Source organism: Salmo trutta, chromosome 33, assembly GCF_901001165.1.
Source record: "Salmo trutta chromosome 33, fSalTru1.1, whole genome shotgun sequence".
In the NCBI taxonomy this organism is placed as follows: Eukaryota; Metazoa; Chordata; class Actinopteri; order Salmoniformes; family Salmonidae; genus Salmo; species Salmo trutta.
Genome location: NC_042989.1, coordinates 42,346,669 through 42,368,468, shown reverse-complemented (window position 1 = coordinate 42,368,468; position 21,800 = coordinate 42,346,669). Strand labels below are relative to the sequence as shown.

The 21,800-nt window shown below is 45.1% G+C and overlaps 1 protein-coding gene across 3 annotated transcripts in view; it reads left to right on the top strand.

The window, feature by feature from the left end:
* LOC115173033 (vam6/Vps39-like protein) overlaps window positions 1–16,878 on the top strand; it is a 55,878-nt gene extending 39,000 nt beyond the window's left edge. The window contains exons 20-25 of one of the 3 annotated variants that reach the window (XM_029731005.1): window positions 8,261–8,306; window positions 9,400–9,549; window positions 15,038–15,172; window positions 15,807–15,898; window positions 16,108–16,237; window positions 16,516–16,878. In XM_029731005.1, coding sequence (XP_029586865.1) covers window positions 8,261–8,306; window positions 9,400–9,549; window positions 15,038–15,172; window positions 15,807–15,898; window positions 16,108–16,189 — 505 coding nt within the window. In that variant the 3' untranslated portion in view covers window positions 16,190–16,237; window positions 16,516–16,878. Of the gene's footprint in view, window positions 1–8,260; window positions 8,307–8,373; window positions 8,476–9,399; window positions 9,550–15,037; window positions 15,173–15,806; window positions 15,899–16,107; window positions 16,291–16,515 lie in introns of those variants that run through there. The other 2 variants (XM_029731004.1, XM_029731006.1) reach the window with 2 other exon arrangements.
* The last annotated feature ends 4,922 nt before the right edge of the window (window positions 16,879–21,800 follow it).

The following is a 21,800-nucleotide window of genomic DNA, read 5'->3' as shown; positions in this document are numbered from 1 at the left end:
CACACGGCCAAGGAGTGTGTAGTACTACACACACACACACACACATGGAGTGAGTAGTACTGCACACACACATTAAAAAATATATATATATTTCACCTTTATTTAACCAGGTAGGTCAGTTGAGAACAAGTTCTCATTTACAACTGCGACCTGGCCAAGATAAAGCAAAGCAGTTCGACACAAACAACACAGAGTTACACATGGAATAAACAAGGGTACAGTCAATAACACAATAGAGAAGTGTGTATATATACAGTGTGTGCAAATGAGATAAGGAGGTAAGGCAATAAATAGGCCAATAGTGGCGAAGTAGTTACAATTTAGCAGATTAACACTGGAGTGATAAATGAGCAGATGATGATGTGCAAGTAGAGATACTGGTAGAAATACTGGTGTGCAAAAGAGCAGAAAAAAAGTAAATAAAAACAATATGGGGGATGAGGTAGGTAGTTCAGACACAAACAAACAAACAAACACGGATAGTTAGCTGTGAAATGTTTAGCCTCTATTTCCCTCTGAAGTCTACTGAGACTCTGTGCCGGCAGGAAAAAAATAGCCTTTTTCATTAGACACCAAACATGGTGACTTGGTGGGGGTTGTGGAGAGAGGGAGGGATATTAAACACTTGCATCACATAACACCAAATAATCCTGGGACCATTGAACACTATATTACATGTCCAGCAGAGGATCTTAACTTTGCTTGTTCTATAGTACAGAATATTCTTTCTTATTTTCCAGTATTTTTTTGTTGTTGCATGATTTTATTATTTTGTAAGACAAAAAAAAAATACAATTGTACAAAAAAATAAACAAAACAACTAAAGATATAGCTCTGATTTAAACCCTTTTAGTCTTCAGACATTTATCTTTACATATTTGCATCCCTTACCGTATGTCTTTCTGTATTAATAGTTATTATAAGCTTTACATATTTATTTAACACTGTGATATTTTGAGACAAACAAACAATGTTTCGATTCCTACTGGGCTCTTCATCAATACTTGTTATCTGTTCTATCTCAATAAACACTGGGCCCGTATTAAAGTTAAGGACTAGGATTTAATGCTTGGAGTTGTGTTTCCGGGGTATATCCTGCCCAAACCCCACTCCCTTTTCCCGGGATTAATAATTGTGAGAAACCGGTAAATTGTAATAAATTATTTCTATGAACAGCGTGACTTGAAATGGAACTGTTAAATTATATGCAATGTCTAAATCTGTCTTTGTACGGCCTTCTCTGCTCTGACTACCGTATTTACTCAGGATGTGTGTGTTGTTGTAACCTACCGTATTTTCTCAGGGTTTGTGTGGTGTTGTAACCTACCGTATTTACTCAGAGTTTGTGTTGTTGTAGCCTACTGTATTTACTCAGAGTTTGTGTTGTTGTAGCCTACTGTATTTACTCAGAGTTTGTGTTGTTGTAGCCTACTGTATTTACTCGGTGTACGTGATGAAATATGTTAATATGAAAAATGTATTGGTCTTGCGAATGAGTTTCCAGGCAGACTACCGAGTTTTATTTCTCTGACGTGTTTCGCTCCCTGGTTGCCAGACGAGCTCGCTCATTCCACCCACGCTAGCACTCAGCCAGGCAGGTACAGCACTGACTGATTAGGTGCCGCCAAACGTCACATCGATGGCCTTTAGTTTTCCATGTGGACCAATTCATCAGTGAATTCTGAAAAGCTATCCAAGGATTGTTCCGTAGGGTTGTGTTTTTAGGGAGGGATATTGGTTCTTGTAGAATATGTTTCATTTTCTTCCATATTGTTATTTATTTATTTTTATTTTATTTAACCTTTATTTAACCAGGTAGGCTAGTTGAGAACAAGTTCTCATTTACAACTGCGACCTGGCCAAGATAAAGCAAAGCAGTGTGACAGAAACAACAACACGGAGTTACATGGAATAAACAAGCGTACAGTCAATAACACAATAGAAAAAAAAGAAAGTCTATATACAGTGTGTGCAAATGGCATGAGGAGGTAAGGCAATAAATAGGTCATAGCAGCAAAGTAATTACAATTTAGCAGATTAACACTGGAGTGATGGATGAGCAGATGTAGTGATACTGGTGTGCAAAAGAGCAGCAAAGTAAATAAAAACAATATGGGGATGAGGTAGGTAGATTGGGTGGGCTATTTACAGATGGGCTGTGTACAGCTGCAGCGATCGGTTAGCTGCTCAGATAGCTGATGTTTAAAGTTAGTGAGGGAAATGTAAGTCTCCAGCTTCAGCGATTTTTGCAATTCGTTCCAGTCACTGGCAGCAGAGAACTGGAAGGAAAGGCGGCCAAAGTAGGTGTTGGCTTTGGGGATGACCAGTGAGATATACCTGCTGGAGCGCGTGCTACGGGTGGGTGGTGTTATCGTGACCAGGGAACTGAGATAAGGCGGAGCTTTACCTAGCATAGACTTGTAGATGACCTGGAGCCAGTGGGTCTGGCGATGAATATGTAGCGAGGGCCAGCCAACGAGAGCGTACAGGTCGCAGTGATGGGTAGTATAAGGCGATTTGGTAACAAAACGGATGGCACTGTGATAGACTGCATCCAATTTGCTGAGTAGAGTGTTCGAAGCTATTTTGTAGATGACATCGCCGAAGTTGAGGATCGGTAGGATAGTCAGTTTTACTAGGGTATGTTTGGCGGCGTGAGTGAAGGAGGCTTTGTTGCGAAATAGAAAGCCGATTCTAGATTTGATTTTGGATTGGAGATGTTTGAGATGAGTCTGGAAGGAGAGTTTACAGTCTAGCCAGACACCTAGGTATTTGTAGTTGTCCACGTAGTCTTGGTCAGTACCGTTCAGAGTAGTGATGCTAGTCGGGCAGGCGGGTGCGGGCAGCGAACGGTTGAAAAGCATGCATTTGGTTTTACTAGCGTTTAAGAGCAGTTGGAGGCCATGGAAGGCGTGTTGTATAGCATTGAAGCTTGTTTGGAGGTTAGTTAACACAGTGTCCAAAGAAGGGCCAGAAGTATACAGAATGGTGTCATCTGCGTAGAGGTGGATCAGGGAATCACCCGCAGCAAGAGCGACATCATTGATGTATACAGAGAAAAGAGTCAGCCCGAGAATTGAACCCTGTGATACCCCTATAGAGACTGCCAGAGGTCCAGACAACAGGCCCTCCGATTTTACACACTGAACTCTATCTGCGAAGTAGTTGGTGAACCAAGCGAGGCAGTCATTAGAGAAACCAAGGCTATTGAGTCTGCCAATAAGAATACGGTGATTGACAGAGTCGATTGCCTTGGCCAGGTCGATGAAGACGGCTGCACAGTACTGTCTTTTATCGATGGCGGTTATGATATCGTTTAGTACCTTGAGCGTGGCTGAGGTGCACCCGTGACCAGCTCGGAAACCAGATTGCACAGCGGAGAAGGTACGGTGGGATTCGAGATGGTCAGTGATCTGTTTATTAACTTGGCTTTCAAAGACTTTAGAAAGGCAGGGTAGGATAGATATTGGTCTGTAACAGTTTGGGTCTAGAGTGTCACCCCCTTTGAAGAGGGGGATGACCGCGGCAGCTTTCCAATCTTTAGGGATCTCGGACGAAATGAGAGGTTGAACAGACTGGTAATAGGGGTTGCAGCAATGGCGGCGGATAATTTTAGAAAGAGAGGGTCCAGATTGTCTAGCCCAGATGATTTGTACGGGTCCAGGTTTTTCAGCTCTTTCAGAACATCTGCGATCTGGATTTGGGTGAAGGAGACGCTGGGGCAGCTTGGGCAAGTAGCTGCGATGTAACAACCACCCTCGGAGCCCAGGGCGGTTAAAACCACCCTCGGAGCCCAGGGCGGTTAAAACCACCCTCGGAGCCCAGGGAGGTTAAAACCACCCTCTGATTTAAGAAGACGTAAAACGTTCCTTTTCATTCTATGAGTTTATTTGCCCAAAGTGGGCAGGTCTTACGCGCTCTTCAAACACTTCTCTGCCCAGGATGGTGTTTCCTCTTCCCAGCTCTCCTGTACCCCAGCAGCACAATCCTCAGCTCTGAGAGTTGGAGGAAGTCTTCTGACAGAGAGAGTGAGGGAGAGATGTTATTCTGAATACCGTTGTAAAGCTGTCGTTAGCGCTGACAACTAATCAGTGTCAGTAATACCCCGGGCACCTTAGTTCACTCACCTCACCTTCCATGGCTACAGCTCAAAACACAGAGAGACTCAATTTATCTTTCCTCCATTCCTTTGCATCCTCTCTCCTCACCGCCTCCTAAAAACTAGAGGTCGACCGATTATGATTTTTCAACACCGATACCGATTATTGGAGGACCAGAAAAGGCCGGTACCGATTATTGGAGGGCCAGAAACGGCCGGTGCCGATTATTGGAGGACCAGAAAAGGCCGGTACCGATTATTGGAGGGCCAGAAAAGGCCGGTGCCGATTATTGGAGGGCCAGAAAAGACCGGTGCCGATTATTGGAGGGCCAGAAAAGGCCGGTACCGATTATTGGAGGACCAGAAAAGGCCGGTACCGATTATTGGAGGGCCAGAAAAGGCCGGTACCGATTATTGGAGGGCCAGAAACGGCCGGTACCGATTATTGGAGGGCCAGAAAAGGCCGGTACCGATTATTGGAGGGCCAGAAAAGGCCGGTACCGATTATTGGAGGGCCAGAAAAGGCCGGTACCGATTATTGGAGGGCCAGAAAAGGCCGGTACCGATTATTGGAGGGCCAGAAAAGGCCGGTACCGATTATTGGAGGACCAGAAAAGGCCGGCACCGATTATTGGTGGACCAGAAAAGGCCGGCACCGATTATTGGAGGACCAGAAAAGGCCGGTACCGATTATTGGAGGACCAGAAAAGGCCGGTACCGATTATTGGAGGGCCAGAAAAGGCCGGTGCCGATTATTGGAGGGCCAGAAAAGGCCGGTACCGATTATTGGAGGGCCAGAAAAGGCCGGTACCGATTATTGGAGGGCCAGAAAAGGCCGATACCGATTATTGCAGGACCAAAAAAGGTCGATATCGATTAAATGGGCCGATGTTTCTTATTTTGATTTATTTGTAATAATGACAATTACAACAATACTGAATGAACACTTATTTTAACTTAATATAATACATAAATACTATCAATTTAGCCTCAAATAAATAATGAAACATGTTCAATTTGGTTTAAATAATGCAAAAACAAAGGTTTGGAGAAGAAAGTAAAAGTGCAATATGTGCCATGTAAGAAAGCTAACGTTTAAGTTCCTTGCTCAGAACATGAGAACATATGAAAGCTGGTGGTTCCTTTTAACATGAGTCTTCAATATTCCCAGGTAAGAAGTTTTAGGTTGTAGTTATTATAGGACTATTTCTCTCTATACGATTTGTATTTCATATACCTTTGACTATTGGATGTTCTTATAGGCACTATAGTATTGCCAGTGTAACAGTATAGCTTTCGTCCCTCTCCTCGCTCCTACCTGGGCTCGAACCAGGAACACATCGACAACAGCCACCCTCGAAGCAGCGTTACCCATGTAGAGGAAGGGGAACAACTACTCCAAGTCTCAGAGCGAGTGATGTTTGAAACGCTATTAGCGCGCACCCCGCTAACTAGCTAGCCATTTCACATGGGTTACACCAGCCTAATCTCGGGGGGTTGATAGGCTTGAAGTCATAAACAGAGCTGTGCTTGAAGAATTGCGAAGAGCTGCTGGCAAACGCACGAAGGTGCTGTTTGAATGAATGCTTACGAGCCTGCTGCTGCCTACCATCGCTCAGTCAGACTGCTCTATCAAATCATAGACTTAATTATAACATAATAACACACAGAAATACGAGCCTTAGGTCATTAATATGGTCAAATCCAGAAACGATCATTTCGAAAACAAAATGTTTATTATTTCAGTGAAATATGGAACCGTTCCGTATTTTATCTAACGGGTGGCATTCCTAAGTGTAAATATTCCTGTTACATTGCACAACTCAATGTTATGTCATAATTATGTACATTTCTGGCAAATTAATTACGGCCTTTGTTAGGAATAAATGGACTTCACACAGTTCGCAATGAGCCAGGTGGCCCAAACTGCTGTGTATACCCTGACTGCTTGCACGGAACGCAAGAGAAGTGACACAAATTCATGTTAGCTAAATATGCAGGTTTAAAAATATATACTTGTGTATTGATTTTAATGCATTGATGTTTATGGTTAGGTACATTGGTGCAACGAACGGTGCTTTTTTCGCAAATGCGCTTGTTAAATCATCACCCGTTTGTCGAAGTAGGCTGTGATTCGATGAGAAATTAACAGGCACCGCATCGATTATATGCAACGCAGGACACGTTAGATAAACTAGTAATATCATCAACCATGTGTAGTTAACTAGTGATTATGTTAAGATTGATAGTTTTTTATAAGATAAGGTTAATGCTAGCTAGCAACTTACCTTGGCTTCTTGCTGCCCTCGAGTAACAGGTAGTCAGCCTGCCATGCAGGCTCCTCGTGGAGTGCAATGTAAGGCAGGTGGTTAGAGCGTTGGACTAGTAACCAGAAGATTGCAAAAACGAATCCCCGAATCCCTCCTGAACAAGGCAGTTAACCCCCGTATGATATTACTAGTTTATCTAACGTGTCCTGCGTTGCATATAATCGATTATTAGTTGTGGTTTTCAACTATTGTTACTGCAGTTCCTCATGCGTCCACAGTGGGAAAATAGATGACCGTGTTGCTTTAAAGAAGCCTGTAAGAATAAATAACATTTAGCTGTTACTTTGATGTTCACAGGCCAACAGTAGACACACAATGTGACAGCTCCGTACATTTGTATTTGTCAAATAATAATCAGAGAAGTCGAGGTGCTTACCAGAATGTAAGGTTACATTCCTGCTGGCCATGTCTGTATCTGTATCAGTCTCTCCTCTCGTCGGTCTGTATAACATTACATTGAGCTGGCTTTAGAGTATAGAGGATCTGCCCAAACCCTATTGTCTTTCATTTCAAGGGGAAGTATAATACTTATTTGTTATGAACCAAACTGTTTTTTGTTTTTTTTAAAGGTGACTTGAATACATTCGCTTAGTGTCAGAAAGAAATCAAAGGAATAAGAAAATAAATATTTTACTCTGCTCTTGGTGAGGGAATGAAAGTTAGAGAACGTGTTTTTTTGTTAAAGCAGGAAACCCTATATTGTTTCTAGGGAGTGGCAAAAACTAGCCTTGAGTTGTTATGCCAACACGTACGCCCCAATAACACAGGACTTCTCAGTGATGTTTATCGCAGCTAATACTCCAAAGCAACTCTTTTCTTTTCAAGTTTGCATATGTTCTTGTAGTTTTGAGAAATGGTTTTTAATCCTGTTATATAATATTCAAAGAAGTATGTTAAAGGTCCAGACAAACCATAGTGTTTCCAGAAATCCTGCTTTGAGGATTCTGGCTTTCTGGAATGGATGAGTTAGTGGGACGGCAGCCTGTTGACAACCCTATGGATGAGTTAGTGGGGCGGCAGCCTGTTGACAACCCTATGGATGAGTTAGTGGGGCGGCAGCCTGTTGACAACCCTATGGATGAGTTAGCAGCCTGTTGACAACCCTATGGATGAGTTAGTGGGACGGCAGCCTGTTGACAACCCTATGGATGAGTGAGTGGGGCGGCAGCCTGTTGACAACCCTATGGATGAGTTAGTGGGACGGCAGCCTGTTGACAACCCTATGGATGAGTTAGTGGGACGGCAGCCTGTTGACAACCTTATGGATGAGTTAGTGGGACGGCAGCCTGTTGACAACCCTATGGATGAGTCAGTGGGACGGCAGCCTGTTGACAACCCTATGGATGAGTTAGTGGGACGGCAGCCTGTTGACAACCCTATGGATGAGTCAGTGGGACGGCAGCCTGTCGACAACCCTATGGATGAGTCAGTAGGACGGCAGCCTGTCGACAACCCTATGGATGAGTTAGTGGGGCGGCAGCCTGTTGACAACCCTATGGATGAGTTAGTGGGTCGGCAGCCTGTTGACAACCCTATGGATGAGTTAGTGGGACGGCAGCCTGTTGACAACCCTATGGATGAGTCAGTAGGACGGCAGCCTGTCGACAACCCTATGGATGAGTCAGTGGGACGGCAGCCTGTTGACAACCCTATGGATGAGAGTAGCAACCCACCAGCCAGAAACAATAACATGGCTGATTCCTAAAAAAAACTATTTCCAAATCAGAAATGTAGATGTTTTTAAACTATATTATGATTTCTCTCCAGACGGTGTCTTTGCTGATGTTATTGTCAGTTATAATAATGCCGTTTTGTGTTCCTCTCCCTTCAGGTACTGTCACCGGCATTATGACAAAGACACAGACAGAAACAAAGATGTGAGTATCTCCCTCTGATTGACACGTGTTGAACTTGTACAGCTAGTAAGAATTACATGCAACTCAGGTGTACCTGTCTCTTAACCCCATGTTGTTATACAGGTGTACCTGTCTCTTAACCCCATGTTGTTATACAGGTGTACCTGTCTCTTAACCCTGTTGTTATACAGGTGTACCTGTCTCTAAACCCCATGTTGTTATACAGGTGTACCTGTCTCTAAACCCCATGTTGTTATACAGGTGTACCTGTCTCTAAACCCCATGTTGTTATATAGGTGTACCTGTCTCTAAACCCCATGTTGTTATACAGGTGTACCTGTCTCTAAACCCCATGTTGTTATACAGGTGTACCTGTCTCTTAACCCCATATTGTTATACAGGTGTACCTGTCTCTAAACCCCATGTTGTTATACAGGTGTACCTGTCTCTAAACCCCATGTTGTTATACAGGTGTACCTGTCTCTTAACCCCATGTTGTTATACAGGTGTACCTGTCTCTAAACCCCATGTTGTTATGTTGTTATACAGGTGTACCTGTCTCTTAACCCCATGTTGTTATACAGGTGTACCTGTCTCTAAACCCCATGTTGTTATACAGGTGTACCTGTCTCTTAACCCCATGTTGTTATACAGGTGTACCTGTCTCTAAACCCCATATTGTTATACAGGTGTACCTGTCTCTTAACCCCATGTTGTTATACAGGTGTACCTGTCTCTAAACCCCATGTTGTTATGTTGTTATACAGGTGTACCTGTCTCTAAACCCCATGTTGTTATACAGGTGTACCTGTCTCTAAACCCCATGTTGTTATGTTGTTATACAGGTGTACCTGTCTCTAAACCCCATGTTGTTATGTTGTTATACAGGTGTACCTGTCTCTAAACCCCATGTTGTTATACAGGTGTACCTGTCTCTTAACCCCATGTTGTTATGTTGTTATACAGGTGTACCTGTCTCTAAACCCCATATTGTTATACAGGTGTACCTGTCTCTTAACCCCATGTTGTTATACAGGTGTACCTGTCTCTAAACCCCATGTTGTTATACAGGTGTACCTGTCTCTTAACCCCATGTTGTTATGTTGTTATACAGGTGTACCTGTCTCTGCTGCGCATGTATTTGTCCCCTCCTGATGTCCACTGCCTTGGACCAATCAAAATGGAGCTGTCAGAGCCACAGGCCAATCTAAAGGCTGCTCTACACGTGCTGGAGCTGCACCACAGCAAGCTGAATACCACTAAGGTAGACTGCACCACAGGAAGCTGAATACCACAGGAAGCTGAATACCACTAAGGTAGACTGCACCACAGGAAGCTGAATACCACAGGAAGCTGAATACCACTAAGGTAGACTGCACCACAGGAAGCTGAATACCACTAAGGTAGACTGCACTACCGAATATGGAAGGAGATGGATTTTGCCTGACAACATCTGCTACTGTTCTCGTTAATAAAACATCTGATTTTAATTCTGTTCTCTGTTCCCAAAACTGCAGTCTATGGTGAACAGAGTAGACTTAAGGTTTGTAAACTTTACCCTTGGCAACAAACCAAAAACAAAAGAGACAAGTGCGATGGCGAATTGAGTTACTGCACACGCACCTCGCAGAGTAGGCGTTCCCTAGCGGAAATATGCAGATGATGCTAGAAACGCTCCAATAGGATCTCTCTAGCTCGGTCTTGGCTCTGCCCACTGTTCCTATTGGAAACGACAGGCTGTGGTCTATCTTGGTTTTAGTTATAGAAATCTTTGATATACGTCATTGTATCAGTGCTGTATCAATGTGGTGTTGGGCAGCACCAGTGATCAGAGAGTTTCTGGGCTCTTTGAGTTGTGGGTTTGTGAACAGGTTTCTGTAACCTGTACGGTGGTTCTGCTCTCCTCTCCCTTATTGGGTTTTAATGTGGCTCTGCTTTTGTTTCATTTCCCCTGGCTCAGCTCCCAGAGCCTGTCTTGCCAAGAGAGGGGGAGAGCGCACGGAGGGGGAGAGCGCACGGAGGGGGAGAGCGCACGGAGGGGGAGAGGGCACGGAGGGGGAGAGCGCACGGAGGGGGAGAGCGCACGGAGGGGGAGAGGAAGGGCACATATAGTGAAACTAATTATATATCTCCAACTGTAAACACATACTGTATCTCCGACTGTAAACCCATACAGTAGTTCCTACTGTAAACACATACAGTAAACACATACATTATCTCCTACTGTAAACACATACATTATCTCCTACTGTAAACACATGCATTATCTCCTACTGTAAACACATACAGTATCTCCGACTGTAAACACATACAGTATCTCCGACTGTAAACCCATACAGTAGTTCCTACTGTAAACACATACAGTATCTCCTACTGTAAACACATACAGTATCTCCGACTGTAAACACATACAGTATCTCTGACTGTAAACCCATACAGTAGTTCCTACTGTAAACACATACAGTAAACACATACATTATCTCCTACTGTAAACACATACATTATCTCCTACTGTAAACACATACATTATCTCCTACTGTAAACACATACAGTATCTCCGACTGTAAACACATACAGTATCTCCGACTGTAAACCCATACAGTAGTTCCTACTGTAAACACATACAGTATCTCCTACTGTAAACACATACAGTATCTCCTACTGTAAACACATACAGTATCTCCTACTGTAAACACAGTATCCACTACTGTAAACACATACAGTATCCACTACTGTAAATACAGTATCCACTACTGTAAACACGTACAGTATCTCCGACTGTAAACACATACAGTATCTCCGACTGTAAACACATACAGTATCTCCTACTGTAAACACAGTATCTCCTACAGTAAACACAGTATCTCCTACTGTAAACACATACAGTATCTCCGACTGTAAACACATACAGTATCTCCTACTGTAAACACAGTATCTCCTACAGTAAACACATACAGTATCTCCTACTGTAAACACATACAGTATCTCCTACTGTAAACACATACAGTATCTCCTACAGTAAACACATACAGTGTCTCCTACTGTAAACACAGTATCTCCTACTGTAAACACATACTGTATGTGTTTACAGTAGGAGATACTGTATGTGTTTACTGTAGGAGATACTGTATGTGTATACTGTATCTCCTACTGTAAACACGTACAGTATCTCCTACTGTAAACACAGTATCTCCTACTGTAAACACAACACGTTCCAGAGAAGTTTTTTTTCTTCTCATACTCCAGCTTGATAGATCACAAATAGATCCCCTGTGGAAGTTAATGGTCAGTCCTCAAATATTTGTCCTATTTCTTGTTTGTCTCATTTCGACATTCAAACCCACCACTGGTGTGCCTTGCCAAAGACCTCTATTTTCACATCATCCATCAAATGGAAACGCCTTGAGTTTGTTAAACAACATTGGCACATGGATTGGAAATGGAGCTTTGGTCAAATGACCTGAGAATAGAGGTCCTTGACCACACACAGCACTCACATCAAATCTAATTGTATTGGTCACATACACATGGTTAACAGATGTTATTGTGAGTGTAGCGAAGTGCTTGTGCTTCTAGTTCCGACAGTGCAGTAATATCTAACAAGTCATCTAACAATTCCACAACAACTACCTTATATACACACATCTAAAGGGGTGAATGAGAACATGTACATATAAATATATGGATGAGCGATGGCTGAGCGGCATAGGCAAGATGCAATAAAATACATTATTTACATATCTTGCATTACTCATATCATATGTAAACATTATTAAAGTGGCATTGTTAAAGTGACTAGTGATCCATTTATTAAAGTGGCCAGTGATTGGGTCTTAATGTAGGCAGCAGTCTCTCTGAGTTAGCGATGGCTGTTTAACAGTCTGATGGCCTTGAGATAGAAGCTGTTTTTCAGTCTCTCGGTCCCAGCTTAGATGCACCTGTAATGACCTCGCCTTCTGGATGATAGCGGGGTGAACAGGCAGTGGCTCGGGTGGTTGTTGTCCTTGATGATCTTTTTGGCCTTCCTGTGACATCGGGTGCTGTAGGTGTCCTGGAGGGCAGGTAGTTTGCTCCCGGTGATGCGTTGTGCAGACCGCACCACCCTCTGGAGAGCCCTGTGGTTTCAGGCGGTGCAGTTGCCGTACCAGGCTGTGATGCAGCCCGACAGGATGCTCTTGATTGTGCATCTGTAAAAAGTTGGTCAGGGTTTTGGGTGACAAGCTCTCCTGAGGTTGACGAGGCGCTGTTGCACCTTCTTCACCACAATGTCTATGTGGGTGGACCATTTCAGTTTGTCTGTGATGTGTACGCAGAGGAACGTTAAACTTTCCAGGCTACTATGGTCTTCAATCCTGAGCTGTCGTCGATGAACAGCATTCTTACATAGGTAGTCCTCTTGTCCAGATGGGATAGGGTAGTGTGCAGTGTGATGCCGATTGCATCGTCTGTGGACGTGTTGGGGCGGTATGCAAGCTGAAGTGGGTCTAGGGTGACCGGTAAGGTGGAGGTGATATGATCTTTGACTAGTCTCTCAAAGCACTTCATGATGACAGAAGTGAGTGCTACGGGGCGATAGTCATTTAGTTCAGTTATCTTTGCCATCTTGGGCACAGGAACAATGGTGGCCATCTTGAAACATGTGGGACAGCAGACTGAGATGGGGAGAGATTGAATATGTCCGTAAACACTCCAGCCAGCTGGTCTGCGCATGCTCTGAGGACGCGGCTAGGGATGCCGTCTGGGTCAGCAGCCTTGCGAGGGTTAACACGTTTAAATGTTCTACTCATGTCGGCCATGGAGAAGGAGGGGGGGTGGCGCAGTCCTTGTTAGCGGGCCGCGACGGTGACACTGTATTATCCTCAAAGCAGGAAAAGAAGGTGTTTAGTCTGTCTGGAAGCATGACGTCGGTGTCCGTGACGTGGCTGGTTTTCTTTTTGTAGTCCGTGATTTCCTGTAGACCCTGCCACATACGTCTTGTGTCTGAGCCGTTAAATTGCGACTCCACTTTGTCCCTGTACCGGCATTTCGCTTGTTTGATTGCCTTGCGGAGGGAATAACTACACTGTTTATATTCAGCCATATTACCAGACCTCTTTCCATGGTTAAATGCGGTGGTTCGCACTTTCAGTTTTGCGCGAATGCCGCCATCCATCCACGTTTTCTGGTTAGGGTAGGTTTTAATAGTCACAGTGGGAACAACATCTCCAATGCACTTCTTTATAAACTCACTCCCCGAGTCAGCGTATAGGTTGATGTTATTCTTTGAGGCTGACAGGAACATATTCCAGTCCGCGTGATCAAAACAATCTTGAAGCGTGGATTCTGATTGGTCAGACCAGCGTTGAATGGTTCTAGTCACTAATACATCCTATTTGAGTTTCTGCCTATAAGACGGTAGGAGCAAGATGGCATCGTGGTTGGATTTGCCGAAGGGAGGGCTTTGTATGCATTGTGGAAGTTAGAGTAGCAGTGGTCGAGTGTATTTCCCCTGCGTGTACTACAATCAATATGCTGATAGAATTTAGGTAGCCTTGTTCTAAAATTGGTGTCTGCTTGAGGGGGAATGTACACGGCTGTGACGATAACTGACGAGAATTCTCTCGGGAGGTAAAATGGCCGGCATTTGATTGTAATGAATTCTAGGTCGAGTGAGCAAAAGGACTTGAGTTCCTTAATGTTATGATTACACCATGAGTCATTAATCATGAAGCATACACCCCCGCCCTTTCTCTTCCCAGAGAGGTGTTTATCTCTGTCGGCGCGATTTCCTGGGGTAACAATGTAAGAAATAATACATTAAAAAAACAAAATACTGCATAGTTTCCTAAGGACTAGAAGCGAGGCGACCATCTCTGTTGGCGCCATCTTGGTATGGCGCCATACAATAATCCCAAGCAGTGGTGGGGGTTTGGTGTCGAAATGAGAATGCATCAGCAGAAAATTACCTCATACCTACTGTAAAATATAGTGGTGGATCTTTGATGTTATGGGGCTATTTAGCTTCTACTGGTCTAGGGGCCCTTAAGGGCAACTGCATCATGTACTTTACCCAGTACCAGGATATTTTAGCCAAAAACCTTGTTGTCTGCCGAGAGGCTGAAAACTTGGCAACAAGTGGATCTTCCAGCAAGACAATAACCCCAAGCATACATGAAAATCCCTAAAGAAATGTGTTAATTGGCCACAAAATCAACACTTGAACCCCGATGAAAACATGTGGTTTGAATTGAAGAGGGAAGTCCGTAAACGCAGAAGGATATCAAGCATATGGAAGAAGGTTCCCACATTATGTGTTCTCCAACTCATAAAACGTTATAGAAAAAGCTCAGAGCCGGTATCGAAAACAGAGTTGTCAATAATTTTGACGTCTACTTTTTTTGAGAGAAAAAAGTTACTTATTAAACAAACGTATTACTTATTAAACTTATTTTGAGCAACAATATATTTATTTTATTTTTTTAACCTTTATTTAACTTGGAAAGTCAGTTAAGAACAAGTTCTTATTTACAATGACGGCCTAGGAACAGTGGGTTAACTGCCTTGTTCAGAGGCAGAACGACAGATTTTTACCTTGTCAGCTCGGGGATTCGATCTAGCAACTTTTCGGTTACTGGTCCAACGCTCTAGCCACTAGGCTACCTGCCTCCCCTGAATATAGGCAGCTCAGTATTTGTATAATTTATTTTATACAGTCATTTTTGCCCCTGATAAACACCACTGTATCTACCATCTCTGTCTCTGCTCCCTACCAGGCCATCAACCTGCTGCCAGCCAACACTCAGATCAGAGAGATCCGTGTGTTCCTAGAGAGTGTTCTGGAGGAGAAGGCTCAGAGGAAACGCTTTGACCAGGTGCTCAAGAGTCTGCTGCAGGCCGAGTTCCTACGGGTGAGCTGGGGGGGGGGGGTGTGTGTGTGAGCTGGGGGGGGGGTGTGTGAGCTGGGGGGGGTGTGTGAGTTGGGGAGGTGTGTGTGAGTTGGGGAGGTGTGTGTGAGTTGGGGAGGTGTGTGTGAGTTGGGGAGGTGTGTGTGAGTTGGGGAGGTGTGTGTGAGTTGGGGAGGTGTGTGTGAGTTGGGGAGGTGTGTGAGAGCTGGGGGGTGTGTGTGAGAGCTGGGGGGTGTGGTGTGAGAGCTGGGGGGTGTGGTGTGAGAGCTGGAGGGTGTGGTGTGAGAGCTGGGGGGGGGTTGAGAGCTGGGGGGGTGTGTGAGAGCTGGGGGGGTGTGAGAGCTGGGGGGGTGTGAGAGCTGGGTGGGGGTGTGAGAGCTGGGTGGGGGTGTGAGAGCTGGGGGGGTGTGAGAGCTGGGTGGGGGTGTGAGAGCTGGGTGGGGGTGTGAGAGCTGGGGGGGTGTGAGAGCTGGGTGGGGGTGTGTGTGAGAGCTGGGGGTTGTGTTTGTTTGTAAGGCTGAGGAAACTATTTGACCAGGTCGTCAGGAGTTCCTATGGGTGAGACAGATGGACGTTGTGTGTGTCGTTTCTACCCACCTGATGTGCGTTTGTTTGTTTTGTTTGTTTGTTTGTTCAGGTCCAGGAGGAGCGTATCTTCCACCAACAGGTCAAGTGTACCATCTCAGAAGAGAAGACCTGCAGGGTCTGTAAGAAGAAGATGGGGAACAGGTAATACTGGTTTAGTGTTACTTTGTTTACCTGAATCGCCAAGCCATTTGATATATTTACACAATCCCCTTTTTAGTTCTAACATTAATGCTTTATAAACACCTCCAACTAGGTAATATACATTCTGAATAAATTATTAACCTCAAGTAAATATGTAGTTAAGGCTCTGTTTATATACTGTTACTGAATCACCTGTCTGTCCTGTGCAGCGCCTTCGCCAGGTATCCCAACGGTGTTGTCGTTCATTACTTCTGCTGTAAGGACCGAGGCGTGTGTCCTATTGAGCAGTGACACCAAAATAGTGCCCTCCTGTGGACTACATGTCCCTAGCAGCACCCTGGATGGACGGACGGACGGACGGAGGGAGGGACGGAGGGACGGACGGACGGACGGACGGACGGAGGGACGGACGGAGGGAGGGCAGGGACGGAGGGACGGACGGACGGAGGGAGGGACGGACGGACGGAGGGACGGACGGAGGGACGGACGGAGGGACGGACGGAGGGACGGACGGACGGAGGGAGGGCAGGGACGGACGGACGGACGGACGGAGGGACGGACGGACGGAGGGACGGACGGAGGGACGGACGGACGGACGGAGGGACGGACGGACGGACGGAGGGACGGACGGACGGAGGGCAGGGAGCTCAGTTCGTCTGAAACACTGTGGACTACATGTCCCTAGCAGCACCCTGGACGGAGGGACGGACGGACGGAGGGACGGAGGGACGGAGGGACGGACGGAGGGAGGGCAGGGACGGAGGGAGGGACGGAGGGAGGGAGCTCAGTTCGTCTGAAACACTTCCGCAGCGGCTATTCAGCTGGACTCATCTCTGGAACTCTGGCCGCTTCTGTCTGGAACTGTGGAATGCTGTTCCTCTCCCTCCCGATCTCTCTTGCTCTCTCGCTGTCTCTCTCTCTCGCTGTCTCTCGCTGACTCTCGCTGTCTCTCTCTGTGTCTCTCTGTGTCTCTCTGTGTCTCTCTGTGTCTCTCTGTGTCTCTCTGTGTCTCTCTGTCTCTCTGTGTCTCTCTGTGTCTCTCTGTGTCTCTCTGTGTCTCTCTCTGTCTCTCTCTGTCTCTCTCTGTGTCTCTCTCTGTGTCTCTCTCGCTGACTCTCGCTGTCTCTCGCTGTCTCTCTCTGTGTCTCTCTGTGTCTCTCTGTGTCTCTCTGTGTCTCTCTGTGTCTCTCTGTCTCTCTGTGTCTCTCTGTGTCTCTCTGTGTCTCTCTGTGTCTCTCTCTGTCTCTCTCTGTCTCTCTCTGTGTCTCTCTGTGTCTCTCTCTGTGTCTCTCTGTGTCTCTCGGTCTCTCTGTGTCTCTCTGTGTCTCTCTGTGTCTCTCTGTGTCTCTCTGTGTCTCTCTGTGTCTCTCTCTGTCTCTCTCTCTCTCTCTCGCTGACTCTCGATGTCTCTCTGTCTCTCTCTGTCTCTCTCTGTCTCTCTCTGTCTCTCTCTGTCTCTCGCTGACTCTCGCTGACTCTCGCTGACTCTCGCTGACTCTCGCTGACTCTCTCTGTCTCTCTCTGACTCTCTCTGTCTATCTAAGATTCGGATAAGCTGTATAAGCATGAATGACAAAGCCACTTTTGCTAAAGCGAAGTGACAATGTAATCAACAATAACAGTAAAAAAAAGTATGAATATTGATGGTGATTAGATAAAGGAGACTAATATATATATATATATATATACTACCATTCAAAAGTTTGGGGTCACTTAGAAATATCCAGTGAAGAGGCGACTCCGGGATGCTGGCCTTCGAGGCAGAGTTCCTCTGTCCAGTGTCTGTTTTCTTTTGCCCATCTTAATCTTTTATTTTTATTGGCCAGTCTGAGATATGGCCGTTTCTTTGCAGCTCTGCTTAGAAGGCCAGCTTCCTGGAGTCGCCTCTTCACTGTTGAGACTGGTGTTTTGCGGGTACTATTTAATGAAGCTGCCAGTTGAGGACTTGTGAGGCGTCTGTTTCTCAAACTAGACACTAATATACTTGTCCTCTTGCTCAGTTGTGCACCGGGGCCTCCCACTCCTCTTTCTATTCTGGTTAGAGCCAGTTTGCGCTGTTCTGTGAAGGGAGTAGTACACAGCGTTGTACGAGATCTTCAGTTTCTTGGCAATTTCTCGCATAGAATAGCCTTCATTTCTCAGAACAAGAAGAATGTAATTTGTTTCTGGCCATTTTGAGCCTGTAATCGAACCCACAAATGCTGATGCTCTAGATACTCAACTAGTCTAAAGAAGGCCAGTTTTATTACTTCTTTAATCAGAACAACAGTTTTCAGCTGTGCTAGCATAATTGCAAAAGGGTTTTCTAATGATCAATTAGCTTTTTAAAATGATAAACTTGGATTAGCTAACACAACGTGCCATTGGAACACAGGAGTGATGGTTGCTGGGCCTCTGTACGCCTATGTAGATATTCCATAAAGAATCAGCCGTTTCCAGCTACAATAATCATTTACAACATTAACAATGTCTACACTGTATTTCTGATCAATTTGATGTTATTTTAATGGACGTAAAATGTGCTTTTCTTTCAAAAACCAGGATATTTCGAAGTGACCTCAAACTTTTGAACGGTAGTGTGTGTGTTATATATATATATATATTAGAAGTAATGTTGAGAGGATGAGGTGTGGTCAATGGGTTAGGAATGTTGACATTTTATAGCATGTTTCACTAAACCTATTCTACCCCTGCTACCTGTACCTATTCTACCCCTGCTACCTGCACCACAACCCCTTTCTACCTGTACCTATTCTACCCCTGCTACCTGTACCTATTCTACCCCTGCTACCTGTACCTATTCTACCCCAGCTACCTGTACCTATTCTACCCCAGCTACCTGTACCTATTCTACCCCTGCTACCTGTACCTATTCTGCCCCAGCTACCTGTACCTTTCTGCCCCAGCTACCTGTACCTATTCTACCCCTGCTACCTGTACCTATTCTACCCCAGCTACCTGTACCTATTCTACCCCTGCTACCTGTACCTATTCTGCCCCAGCTACCTGTACCTTTCTGCCCCAGCTACCTGTACCTTTCTGCCCCATCTACCTGTACATATTCTACCTCTGCTACCTGTACCTATTCTACCCCAGCTACCTGTACCTATTCTACCCCAGCTACCTGCACCACAACCCCTGCTACCTGTACCTATTCTACCCCATCTACCTGCACCACAACCCCTGCTACCTGTACCTATTCTACCCCTGCTACCTGCACCACAACCCCTGCTACCTGTACCTATTCTACCCCAGCCACCTGTACCTTTCTGCCCCAGCTACCTGTACCTATTCTACCCCAGCTACCTGTACCTTTCTGCCCCAGCTACCTGTACCTATTCTACCCCAGCTACCTGTACCTATTCTACCCCAGCTACCTGTACCTATTCTACCCCAGCTACCTGTACCTATTCTACCCCAGCTACCTGTACCTATTCTACCCCAGCTACCTGTACCTATTCTACCCCAGCTACCTGTACCTATTCTACCCCAGCTACCTGTACCTATTCTACCTCTGCTACCTGTACCTTTTCTGCCCCTGCTACCTGTACCTATTCTGCCCCAGCTACCTGTACCTATTCTGCCCCAGCTACCTGTACCTATTCTACCCCTCCTACCTGTACCTTTCTGCCCCATCTACCTGTACCTTTTCTGCCCCACAGTCTGAATGATTGGAATAGGCACTGCTTCACCCATTCTCCCTCCCTCCTCGCCCCTTTTCCCTCCTCACCCCTTTCACCCCTTCTCCCTCCTCACCCCTTCTCCCTCCCCCTTCTCTTCTCCCTCCCCTCATTTCCTCCTCTACTCCTCTCATCTCATCCTCAGACTCAACTCAATAACTATAGGTTATACATAGAGAAGAAGAGTTAAGCTGATGCCGTGTGTGTGTGTGTGTGTGTGTGTGTGTGTGTGTGTGTGTGTGTGTGTGTGTGTGTGTGTGTGTGTGTGTGTGTGTGTGTGTGTGTGTGTGTGTGTGTGTGTGTGTGTGTGTGTATATATATATATATGTACTTAAAAGCAGCCCTTTGCTTTTCACTCTTCATGTTGTTTTCAGTGTTTGTTTTTCCGTTTGTTTCTAAGGAAGTGGTTGAAAACCAGTCCAGATTATAATGTAACGACTAAACTTCTAACATGGTTCCTTGTGCTTTAGTTAGTCTGTAAACAAGTTATTTTTGTTCTTCTTTTTTTTTTAAATCTCAGTTGCCTTCAATATAAACCCTTCTGTAAACTCTTGACATAGACGCCATTTATTTGGAGTACATCCACAGTTTCGAAATCCATATTTTTATGGACTGATCGATAATCCTCCCGTTTTGGAAAAACCTGATTAGAAGATCAGATCAGCTCGGCCCATTTTCTTCCTCATCGCAGAAGTATGACGGTTTGATGTAAGTTTGGTCTTTATTCTTAAATCGTGCTGTAGTCCGATCAGGACTGAAGGAAGATGTACTGTATGTCAGAGTGGAAGATTAGATGTCGGTCTGCTTCCTAATTGTCACCCTGTTCCCTACATAGTGCACTACTTTAGACCAGAGCCCTATGGCACCCTATTCCCTACATAGTGCACTACTTTTGACCAGGGTTAAGCTGATGCCATTTGGGGGTCACAATTGTATTTTAGCAGCATTGTAATCAAATACCTGCAGCATCAACCAGCCGTCCACCTGCATCAACCTACCGTCCACCTGTTTTGATATTGGTTCGTTCCACCAATTGGGTGCCTTTTGAGAAGTGCAAAAAAAAAACAGGGTTGCTGATTTCATCTTACAGGGGCAGTGGAAGCTTAATCAGCCATGAATCCCCCTTGTGCCAGGGGCAGTGGAAGCTTAATCAGCCATGAATCCCCCTTGTGACAGGGGCAGTGGAAGCTTAATCAGCCATGAATCCCCCTTGTGCCAGGGGCAGTGGAAGCTTAATCAGCCATGAATCCCCCTTGTGACAGGGGCAGTGGAAGCTTAATCAGCCATGAATCCCCCTTGTGACAGGGGCAGTGGAAGCTTAATCAGCCATGAATCCCCCTTGTGCCAGGGGCAGTGGAAGCTTAATCAGCCATGAATCCCCTTGTGACAGGGGCAGTGGAAGCTTAATCAGCCATGAATCCCCTTGTGCCAGGGGCAGTGGAAGCTTAATCAGCCATGAATCCCCTTGTGACAGGGGCAGTGGAAGCTTAATCAGCCATGAATCCCCTTGTGACAGGGGCAGTGGAAGCTTAATCAGCCATGAATCCCCCTTGTGACAGGGGCAGTGGAAGCTTAATCAGCCATGAATCCCCCTTGTGACAGGGGCAGTGGAAGCTTAATCAGCCATGAATCCCCTGTCTCAAGGGGTACACAGTGGAAGCTTGTGATGCGCAACAGGGAGGGGCCATTGAATGCAAGCTTCACACAAAAAAATGGTATTGTACAAAAAATCTCTAGCCTGTCTATCTATGGGTAAAAGGGTTGGCGTGTTATGCTCAACCAGCTCTGTTTTCCACCAAAAAAACACCAGAACAAAAATAATAGAATCAGCCCACCTGCTTTTACACTGTTATTTGACAATTAGATGTTCAATGTTTCTTTTAGAAAAAAAATATTTAAAAAAGGAATTAGTTTCACCATATTAAAACGAGGGTTCAGTTCGCATAACAGGGTTGACCTTCAAATGAGGGAAATCATTTAAAAAAAAAAGTTTAAAACTAATGTTTAAAACTAATAATCACGATAAATAGGCTGTTGTAAATAAGAATTTGTTCTTTGATTTGAATTTATTTGACAATTTGTCAAATACATACATAAAGGGCGCTCGGTGACGCCTCCACATACAATTTAAGAAAATCATCAAGGACGATAAAGCTGAACGGCTTGTTTCCATTGTGGTCCTTTTGAAGAAGGAAAGGGGGAATAGTCAAGATGTGTAAGTG